Source organism: Oncorhynchus mykiss, chromosome 9, assembly GCF_057628025.1.
Source record: "Oncorhynchus mykiss isolate SJ-2025 chromosome 9, ASM5762802v1, whole genome shotgun sequence".
NCBI classification, from domain to species: Eukaryota; Metazoa; Chordata; class Actinopteri; order Salmoniformes; family Salmonidae; genus Oncorhynchus; species Oncorhynchus mykiss.
The window spans coordinates 66,193,363-66,204,116 of record NC_143030.1 but is presented as its reverse complement, the minus strand read 5'-3'; the positions used below and the strand labels follow the sequence as shown (position 1 = coordinate 66,204,116).

General features: G+C 43.5%; 1 protein-coding gene across 2 annotated transcripts in view; it reads right to left on the bottom strand.

Moving 5' to 3' along the window:
* Positions 1-5,126: 5,126 nt before the first annotated feature.
* LOC110531229 (plexin-A2) overlaps positions 5,127-10,754 on the bottom strand; it is a 428,904-nt gene continuing 423,276 nt past the window's right edge. For both annotated transcript variants that reach the window (XM_036988562.2, XM_090185036.1), the window contains one exon: positions 5,127-9,807. In XM_036988562.2, coding sequence (XP_036844457.1) covers positions 9,712-9,807 — 96 coding nt within the window. In that variant the 3' untranslated portion in view covers positions 5,127-9,711. The remainder of the gene's footprint in view (positions 9,808-10,754) is intronic.

Here is a 10,754-nt window from a genome sequence, read left to right as displayed (position 1 = left end):
AGGATAGTGGGAACAAGGGAAATAAAGAGTGAGGGAAGAGGAAGAGAGACAGAGGGAGATAAATAGAAAGAGAAAAGGAGGGGTGGGTTTAGATGTATTCCTCACATTTTATGTAACAGATGGCTTGCTTTGAACAGTATATTGGAGGGGGGGGGGGGGGGGCAACAGGCTGTTTTTAGCAAATAGTGATAATGGTTGAAATAAAGGATTGAAAGCAAATGGTGAAGGAAGGAGTAAAAAAGAGCTACATCTATGGGCATAGGACATGTTGGGCTCATATAGGGAAGGAGAGGAATTGTGTGTGTGGACAAGATAGAAAACTTGTCCATAGCTCTAGAACACTTATCTGCATTGTTGTGTAGCCTGGGGTTGACCACGGAGGCACCGGGACCATAAATAGGCAAGAAGACAACACAAAGGGTTTCTGGGCAAAACAAGGGCTTCTAGTGACACTTAAAATCAACAGGCCTAGCTCTATGAGAGCATGTAACTCAAAATATCAAATAAGTCAAAACTCCTTTGACAGAACTGTTGGAGGCCATGTTGCTTTCTTCTTTATGAGAGGTTTAGTGTTCCAACTGGCAGCCATTTAAAGTTTAAATAATCTCAAACCTCCTCCAGTGTCCCTATATTCCCCTAGCTCGGGGACTAACTACACACCAGCTGCTAGCCCATCATAGTACCAGATCTCATCTGGCCTGTGTCTCACCCACATAATATCATCATGACCACATCAAACGATCCAGGCTAATCCGAGGCCAATCGCGTACCGTCTCTCTGAGACTCTGACTAAACGGTCTCTTCTGGTGTTTGTATATGGCGTGGCCCTCACCTGGCCTGCCAAGCAGTCTACTGATAAGGCCTGGCTGTGGAGAATCAATCAGAGAGAGACAGGCTAGACTAGAACCTTTCTGTATTGTAGCGACCAGTCAGCGGGAGAAATGAGGCATGAAGGAAATCTAAGGTGATTATCTTTATTACCAGCCAGGAGAGTAACCGTAGAAATTATAAGAGGGACCGAGAGGGCTGGAGAACACACTGAGAGTGGTAGACATCAGCTGGACACAATACTATAAATAGACCTTGTGCCAACAACTAATGACACCTGGATTATCTCTCTCCCTCACTCTCTCTTCCTCCTTGCTGCCTTTTTTCTCTCTTCCGGCACTTCCTCTGACTTTCCAAATCATTATCTCTTCATCTCCCTGACAATTTTTTTCCTTTCACTCCACTCACTCCATCTTTCTTTGCCTCCCCTTTTCCTCTCCTCTCAATTTGTCCTTTTCTCTCCAAGTCTGTCACTCCACATTTCTCATTCTCTCCTCCTCCATCCCTGTGACAGGTGAGAGGGGAGCTTCATGAGGAAGAGCCTTCTTATATCCTCTAACAAATCCTTCCCTAAGGTACCAGGGACCTATCCTCCATTCTGACTGATAGTGAGAGTTGATAGCCATGGACATTGCAGCTGGAGGAATCTTATGCAAAGTGAAACAGGCCAGATCCACTTCCAAAAAGCCCTCAACAATCTGAATGCTTTTAACTGAGAGCCATGGAATACACACAGGAAACTTTGTCTTAGCTGTTCGGTTTGCTGTCATGCACCAAACTTTCAGCAGTAATTCTGAGTGTCAGTGGAATATACAATTATCAACAACACATGGTGATCCAGGCACGGTGCCCTCGGGCTTTGAAAGGATAGGTGGCAGGCAGGTGACAGGTACACCATGCCACAATGCTCCAAGGCAACCCTGAATTAGGATGTCAAGGCAATGCAACCCCAACAAAGGAACAATAACAACCCAAAGTTGTATGACAATAGCTAAAAAAGGCACAGAGAGTAGAAGTGGCTGGTTTTGTTTCATATTGAAGTTAATAACCCATACATCAAAAATCGGGTTGAAATAACCTAACCTACGTCTTCTACCAACTTACATTAATTATTTCAGAATTTGCCTAGCAGGGAATCCCACCCAGAACGAATGGAATGTCAGCTTTATACATCATCCTTGTAAAGGCATTACAGGGCATTAAGTCCCATATGGGTTTGAATTGGTCTCAGCAGTACAGGATTACAGCACTGCAGGGATTATCCCTCCCTTGAAGTAAATACTGGAGGCAGGAATAGGGGTGGGGTAGGGAACTGGGGATGGGGAATAAGACTGGGGCAAGGGTGGCCGCCGTGGGGATGGGGGACAGAGGTTGGAGTTTTGGCTGGGGTATGGGGGATACAGTATGTCTAGGTCCCTCCCCTGAAGAAAATACAGGAACAGCCCATGCTCTGGGGAATGGGGATACATTTAGGGCTGGGTGGCTTGGATCTGGTGGATATTGTGATGGGGTATGGGGGATAAAGTGTGTCTGAGCATCAGACAAGAGCTTCCGACACTGACACCTCACCTTCAGCCAAAGCTCTCAGTTGCACAGAGCCAGATCAGAACCTATGACCTGGGACCATATCTCTAACTGTTAGGGACCAAACCACAGGATTGCCTCTGGGGGAGGATTTCATCTAATGTGATTGAGACAGATTCGGATGCATTGTTTCTAATATTTTGCAATCAGAAAATGAAATGTGCAGAATGAGTGAAATACCTATGCAAAGTGTAAGAAATCCTGCTTTTAAATATGAATATCCAGCCATCACCAGCTGATTAGCCTGTCTGTCCAGTTACAATCTGGCTCAATATTGATGAAGGATCATAAGGATCTTGTGGACTTCATGTACTGAACATCGGCCTTGCCTGCTAATCATACATTAGACACACTGACCTCCAACCATGTGGGTTGGAGGGGCTTATTCATGGAGGTTTAGAGGTACAATCTGTGCTATTTAGCAATCAAGAGCTGGTTCATATCCTGCTCGAAGGTTGCATTTAAGAGATGTGCCAGTTTAAGTCCTGCTTCCCCAGTTAGATTCATTACAAGATTCTGAAATATTTGATGCTACAGCCCACCTACGCCCTTTCAGGCACTAGTATTGGTGATGGGTTAAACTGGAGCAGCGTAGTCAACCTCAGCCTTAGACTAGCCCTCTAAGGACACCCCCGGTGGGGCATCTATTACCATTCTAATGTGATTCTTCCCGCCTCGATGGTGTGTCGGATTGTGCAGCCTGAGCTAATGTTGCTGCCTGAAGAAGACAAATGGTTGCACTTCCACATAGTAGAGGCATGGGTTATCTCGTTAGAGTCTAACTACAATGTGAGTGTTCATTGATGGGTTATCTTGTTAGCGGCTAAGCGGCTAGCCACAGTGTGAGTGTCCATTGTGGCCAGGGTTTAGATTGCATCCCAGGATTAACCTGAGCTAAAAGGGATGAATGAGATAGCAGCCCTTTGGTCCCTGTGACTAATGGCTAATGACTGATTCAGGGTCAGCTAGCTTGGGGCAAGGGCTCATAGTGGAGTGGTTACTCTGGAAATCTACCACAGTAGCTACTTCAACTGCCCAGCCAAGAATTTCACCAATGTTTGGCATCATTCTCATGGTTATATCTGCTGTTTAAATCCCTGGGCTGGCCACCTAAGCGTTTTTTTTCCTAAATCCAAACAAATATGTATATATAAAAACTCAGCAAAAAAAGAAATGTCCCTTTTTCAGGACCCTGTCTATCAAAGATAATTTGTAAAACTCAAAATAACAGATATTCATTGTAAAGGGTTTAAACACTGTTTCCCGTGCTTGTTCAATGAACCATTAACAATTAATGAAAATGCACCTTTGGAACGGTCGTTAAGACACTAACAGCTTACAGATGGTAGCAATTGAGGTCAGAGTTATGGAAATTTAGGACACTAAAGAGGCCTTTCTACTGACTCTGAAAAACACCAAAAGAAAGATGACCAGGGTCCCTGCTCATCTGCGTGAACGTGCCTTAAGCATGCTGCAAGGAGGCATGATAACTGCAGATGTGACCAGGACAATAAATTGCAATGTCCGTACTGTGAGACGCCTAAGACAGCGCTACAGGGAGACAGGACGGACAACTGATCGTCATAGCAGTTTCAGACCACATGTAACAACACCTGCACAGGATCGGTACATCTGAACATCACACCTGTGGGACACTGTCCGCAATAGGCTGAGAGAGGCTAGACTGAGGGCTTGTAGGCCTGTTGTAAGGCACAAACGCACCGTCGCTGGACCAGACAGGACTGGCAAAAAGTGCTCTTCACTAACGAGTCGTGGTTTTGTCTCACCAGGGGTGATGGTCGGATTCGCGTTTATCATTGAAGGAATCTGGAGAAGGTCTGTATGGAGGAGTGGGACAAAATCCCTGCTGCAGTGTGTGCAAACCTGGTCAAGAACTACAGGAAACGTATGATCTCTGTAATTGCAAACAAAGGTTTCTGTACCAAATATTAAGTTCTGCTTTTCTGATTTATCAAATACTTACGTCATGCAATAAAATGCAAATGAATTACTTAAAAATCATACAATGTGATTTTCTGGATTTTTGTTTTAGATTCCGTCTCTCACAATTGAAGTGTAACCATGATAAAAATTACAGACCTCTACATGCTTTGTAAGTAGGAAAACCTGCAAAATCGGTAGTGTATCAAATACTTGTTCTCCCCACTGTATAATAGACAGCGAGTAGCAGCAGTGTAAAAACAAAGGGGGGGGGGGGGTCAATGTAAATAGTCCGGGTGGCCATTTTATTAATTGTTCAGCAGTCTTATGGCTTGGGTGTAGAAGCTGGTATAGAGCCTTTTGGACCTCGACTTGGTGTTCCCGTACCGCTTGCTGTGCGGTAGCAGAGAGAACAGTCTATGACTTGGGAGACTGGAGTCTTTGACATTTTTTTGGGCCTTCCTCTGACACCGCCTAGTATATAGGTCCTGAATGGCAGGAAGCTTGTCCCAGTGATGTACTGGGCCAACACATATGGAATCATGAGAATCACAATACATATCGTATCGCCACCGATATATCATGATAATATCGTATTGTGAGGTCCCTGGCAATTCCCAGACCTAATATCTACCACTTATGACTGCCTGTACCTGTCGTACTGTAGCTAATACATGCAATATGCTTGCCCAGGATTCTCCTAGTCTGATTCTCAGAGGCAATTAGTTTCTTCTCGTGTCAATCAGACAAGGCAGTGTATTTCAGCTCTATGTGTTTTTTAACCAGCAAAGTTTATTTATATATAACAACAGTACAAAGTGAATCCTTGGCTTGCAAAATAGGTGTGCTTCATATTTACAATAGGTACACAATAATATATTATCATAACAAAACCAAAGCAAATAAAAAAAAACACAAGAACAATTTCTTTAAATACTTTTAACCTTCTTACAATTTTCACAACACTTTTATAAAACAACAAGGACAGCCATTATTATGATCATTGTCATCATTTGTATTGATTATATTACAGAACTCCAGTGTCTACAAAGGGTTGTCTACATTGTGTTGTGTTTAGAATGGAAGAAGGATATTCATTTCATTTTCCGTGATATTTTTGACATGAAGAGAATATTACTAATCTGATGTTCAATTCCTCCGACTGACATGAGAAAAGAAAAAGGTTGAATAATTATTGTTTTTCTGTGAGTAATGAAACATACCAGTAAACCCATCACTACATCACCTACAGCGCCAAGAGCAGAAAAGTGCACAATCTTCTTCAATTAGGTCTCATGTCTTCTGTAGTGGGAACGAAGTCGCTGTGTTATAATATTCTATCGCCAAAGTGTATCAACTGCAACACGTCTCAGAGACCATTAACTGGCTGTGAAATTCAATTCTGCGCTGCAGAATGTCAAACAAACGTAATTATAAAAAATTCACCTTTGAAATTCTTATTGAATGTCATCATCTCCCAAGAAATACAAAAGTGTATAGTATGAAAAAATCAATTAAAATCTCTTTCACAAAACGTCAGACGCAGACAGATGTGAGTTAAGACTTGATAAGGAATAATACGATGTGTGAAATGTATTTTCTATTGGTGTTATGGCATGCTGACCAAAAGACAAGGTTCGATTTATCATTTTAAGAACAGTGAAGCAAAAACAGTGAATGGTAGTTCATGAAAATAAAGACAAATCAAAAACAGAACATTAAATAAAGATCCCTTAAGAGAAAAGCAAACTTAGTTCAAGTCAAATCCCACTTTTTCCTTTAAAGGCCCAGTGCAGTCAAAAACATGAGGTGGATCAATACTGTTAAATCGTGAAAAATATGATAACACCCTTTAAGTGTAAGAGCTGTTTGAAAAGACCGCCTGTAATTTCAGCCTGTTTTGGTGGGATGGAGTTTTGCTTGAGAAATTGCTCTTGCTGAGAAGCTATTTTGTTTTGTTTTTGACCATTTTGATTGAAAACAATCACAGTAAGGTACTTAATTGTTACCCAGAAATGATTTGATATTGAGATAAAAATGTCTGCCTTGGGCCTTTAATCTGTTACTACTATGGAGAATATAGCATAACAATATACAAGGTACATTTGAGCATGAGTGTCTGTGTCTATATTTAGAGTGCACCTATAGACACAGTATTTGTGTTGAGCAGGAGTAGTTACTGCTTACCAGGGGGCCAACAGACCCCCCCCCCACATCTCTCCCTATACCCATCCACCCCCCTTGGCTGGAGATATTAATACCATGCCAATCATGTGGTCTCACTGCATTTCTCTTTACCAGTTTTGATGTGTTTTTCATCTATCTCCTGATCACACAACTACACTCCGATCAAAGCGCTTCAAAGCAGGAAACCAGAGCTAAAGGGGTTTCTCAGGGCCTCCCGAGTGGCGCAGCGGTCTAAGGCACTGCATCGGTAGTGCTTGAGGTATCACTACAGATCCGGGTTCGATCCCGGGCTGTGTCGCAGCCGGCCACGTCCGGGACACCCATGAGGGTGCACACAAATGGCCCGGCGTCGTCCGGGTTAGGGGAGGGTTTGGCTGGCCAGGATGTCCTTGTCCCATCTCGCACTAGCAACTCCTGTGGCGGCCTGGGCGCAGTGCATGCTGACACGGTCGCCAGTTGTACGGTGTTTCCTTCGACACATTGGTGTGATTGGCTTCCAGGTTATCCAAGCAGTACGGCTTGGCCGGATTGTGTTTCGGAGGATGCATGGCTCTCGACCGGTGATTCTCCCGAGTCCGTACGGGAGATGCAGCGATGGGATAAGACTGTAACTACCAATTGGGGAGAAAAAGTAGAAAAAAATGAAGGTGTTTCTCTCTCTCATTTCTGACTGAGCTCTACTCTTCAAACAGCTCTGGCGAGATGACTGAATCACCGCCCACCTTCCTGTACAGAACCAGGTCATAACCTCTTCACCTTTTCACTTCTTCACACACCGTGGCAGCCCAGGTACCTTATCAAAAGGACAGTGTCAAATTCAACACAATGGAGCCACCAGAGGCTGCAGATTAGTGTTGAAGTGGTGAAGAAGAATCAGGAGAACTTTTATGGTTTTATGGTTGGTTCATTTGGAGTTCTAAGGCAGCAGAGAAAAAAATAAGCACCTTTCATCCATCAACATTGGTGTTATATTTTCTCCATCCATAAATAATGTAATTGTACTGTACACCTTTAATACTACCTAGTTTCAAGTACTTGATGTAAACAATGAGCAAACATCAAAGTCTGGTGGTCACTAATCCAGCAGAGTGAATCTACAGTATGTGGTCATCCAGCTTTGACAGGTTCCCTTTAATTCCTCACTGGAAGTCAGTCTATATATCCTTTCATGAATGGGTTAAGTTTGGTACAGGACAATCCAATCTTACCAAAGATCTACCTGGTAATGTAACATGCATTATGTCTGACGTGTTTATCCTCTTTTGTCCATGCTTGCGGTTGAGATATTTCTTCTTAACTATTACTAGTAACTATTATACGGAGTTGTGTCTCTCCTGAGCCTACTACAGTACCTTCCTTCGTACCTGCTGCCTGTTCACTAGCTTCCAGTTACATGAGCACCTCTCTACAGACTCTACTTCAGTTTGAGGGCGTGGCTGGCTCCCTCTGTAAAGCATTAATCGATTTGGACACATCAGTGAATCATTTTTAAATGACAGGATCTTTTGGCACTTACTCAAACTAGACCCACACAGGCTTCTTCTTACTATCTTTTAGAAAGACATTGTTGTTGGTGTACTGGTTGGGTAGAAAACTAACGTCTGCTAACATTTAGCTGCTGGCCATCTCCAGCTAGCCTGATCCATTGGCACTTAAAAAACAAAGATAGACCTTGAAAACACTTCTTCTGACATGTGATACGATGCATGCAAGTTTTACACACACACTTGATCTGATCCCCAAAAGCGATACAAACAATGGTTATATTACGGAGTATTTTCACTATCGCTGCCACCGGCCGGACGGCCTCAGTCCCCATCTTGGCAGGCCTCTAGAATCTAGTCTCCAGTATATTATGGTATTTGTACGTTAAGGGCAGCGTAGCCACGGCAAAGACGCCTACAATACAGACGGCATAGTACACACCCTCCTATGATAGAGATAGAGATTTGGTAACAGGTGAAACATTGTGAGTGGGGCAAAGGACTAGGACGGATGAATTTTCAGTACATGTTCAGTTAGCCATCTATTTAGACATTATAGAGTTCTGTTCAACTAACTCCATTTTGTTTAGAAAAACAAACCCAAAGGAAAAAGAAAAACCCACATCTGCTTTTGTACATTCACATACATTGACATGTATGAAACAGAACCTACAGTACATACAGATGACGTTACTGCTGAGGAGGGTCTTATACAAACCAGTATGGTGCTGGTTGTTGTTTTGTCCTTATACCCAACATACTCTGTGGACCTGTGTATTTTCTCTTATCACACAGGGTAAAGGGGTTTGGGGTTGATAAGCATGCTGGTTGAACTTTGACCCCTCCAGAGGTCGCCTGTTCTGAGTTCCGTTCGCTCTCGTACGATGAGGATGCATTTGGTTGGTTTCTGTACAGGGCTGATGGGTTACAGTCAGAGCTGGGTTCTGTCCACTTGGTCTCGAGTCTCATGTTGATAAGGAATGGTAATACTGTCTGAGGAGAACAGAGAGCAGGACAAGACATGACATAGCACCATGTCTTTCTGATGGCTACACCACCCTATAACATGTGTTATAACACAACCTTTGACTTTGTACAGTACAACAATGTCCATGTATGTATCAAGAGGAAGATGGCTCAACTGCAACCAATAAAATCAAAATGTACACATACAAAAATAAACATTTGGAAGCAAAACTCAGGAACAATATCTCTGGAATCAAACATGAGAAGTCTTTATCCTCCATCTCTCTTCTCCTTCTTCTTTCAGTGTCTCTGTTGTGAGTTGAGCAGACGGAGAGTGTATCTGACTATAAGATCTCCCCTCTGTTTGTTCTGTCTCTCAACAAACCTCTCCTTCAGGGCTATACACACACACAACACAAAAATAATATCCTTTGGAAAGAAAAATGCCATGTAGCCTTTATGGAGGTGTGTGGTGTGGTCGTCCCACCTTACATCATCATCATCATGACCATCCATGTTTCCCGAGACTATGGCGTCTTTTAGCCAGGTGGTGGCAATATGGCACGAGAGGAAAATAAGATAAAAACAAAACTCTTTGTTTGTGGATGTAAAAATGTCCCGTGGTGGTTCGGTGTCCATCACACGGTGAGTATCGGGACTGTTTGTTGGGTGGCTGATGGACATCCCAGGTCGGTTCAGTCGTCTAATCCCGTGGTCTTTCTCAGCTCTCCAGGGACATGGCTGAGATGAGCTGCTCCACCTTGTAGGCCAGACGTTGTTTCTTAGCCTGCTCGTCCTGCTCCAGTGCCATGGTGATCTGGGAGGGGTTAGAGACAGGACAACAACATGATTTAGTGTCACTCTAACCCGGAAGCCACAATTGCAAAGACCCTTCATATGCAAATAGTCTGCAAGAAAATTTCAAATAGAACATATAGACAATTGCTGGTGGGTATGCTGATGTAATGCTCAATTACATCTGTATAACATTGCCAATGTTGACTGAATGGTAAGGAATGACATTAATAAAGTATTCACTCAGCAAAACAATAAATGTCCTCTCACTGTCAACTGTGTTTATTTTCAGCAAACTTAACATGTGTAAATATTTGTATGAACACAACAAGATTAAACAACTGAGACAAAAACTGAACAAGTTCCACAGACATGTGACTAACAGAAATTGAATAATGTGTCCCTGAACAAAGGGGGGGGGGCGGGGGGATCAAAATCAAAAGTAACAGTCAGTATCTAACAGTCAGTATCTGGTGTGGCCACCAGCTGCATGAAAAACTGCAGTGCATCTCCCCCTCATGGACTGCACCAGATTTGCCAGTTCTTGTTGTGAGATGTTACCCCACTCTTCCACCAAGGCACCTACAAGTTCCCGGACATTTCTGGGGGGAATGGCCCTAGCCCTCACCCTCCACTCTCCAATCGTTGGCCACGACAGAACACTGACATTCCTGTCTTGCAGGAAATCACGCACAGATCGAGCAGTATGGCTGGTGGCATTGTCATGCTGGAGGGTCATGTCAGGATGAGCCTGCAATGACAACAAGCTCAATCCGATGATGCTGTGACACACCGCCCCAGACCACGACGGACCCTCCACCTCCAAATCGATCCTACTCCAGAGTACAGGCCTCGGTGTAACCAACCATAAAATCATAAAAGTTCCTTCAACGATAAATGCGAATCCAACCATCACACCTGGTGAGACAAAACCGTGACTTGTCAGTGAGGAGCACTGTTTGCCAGTCC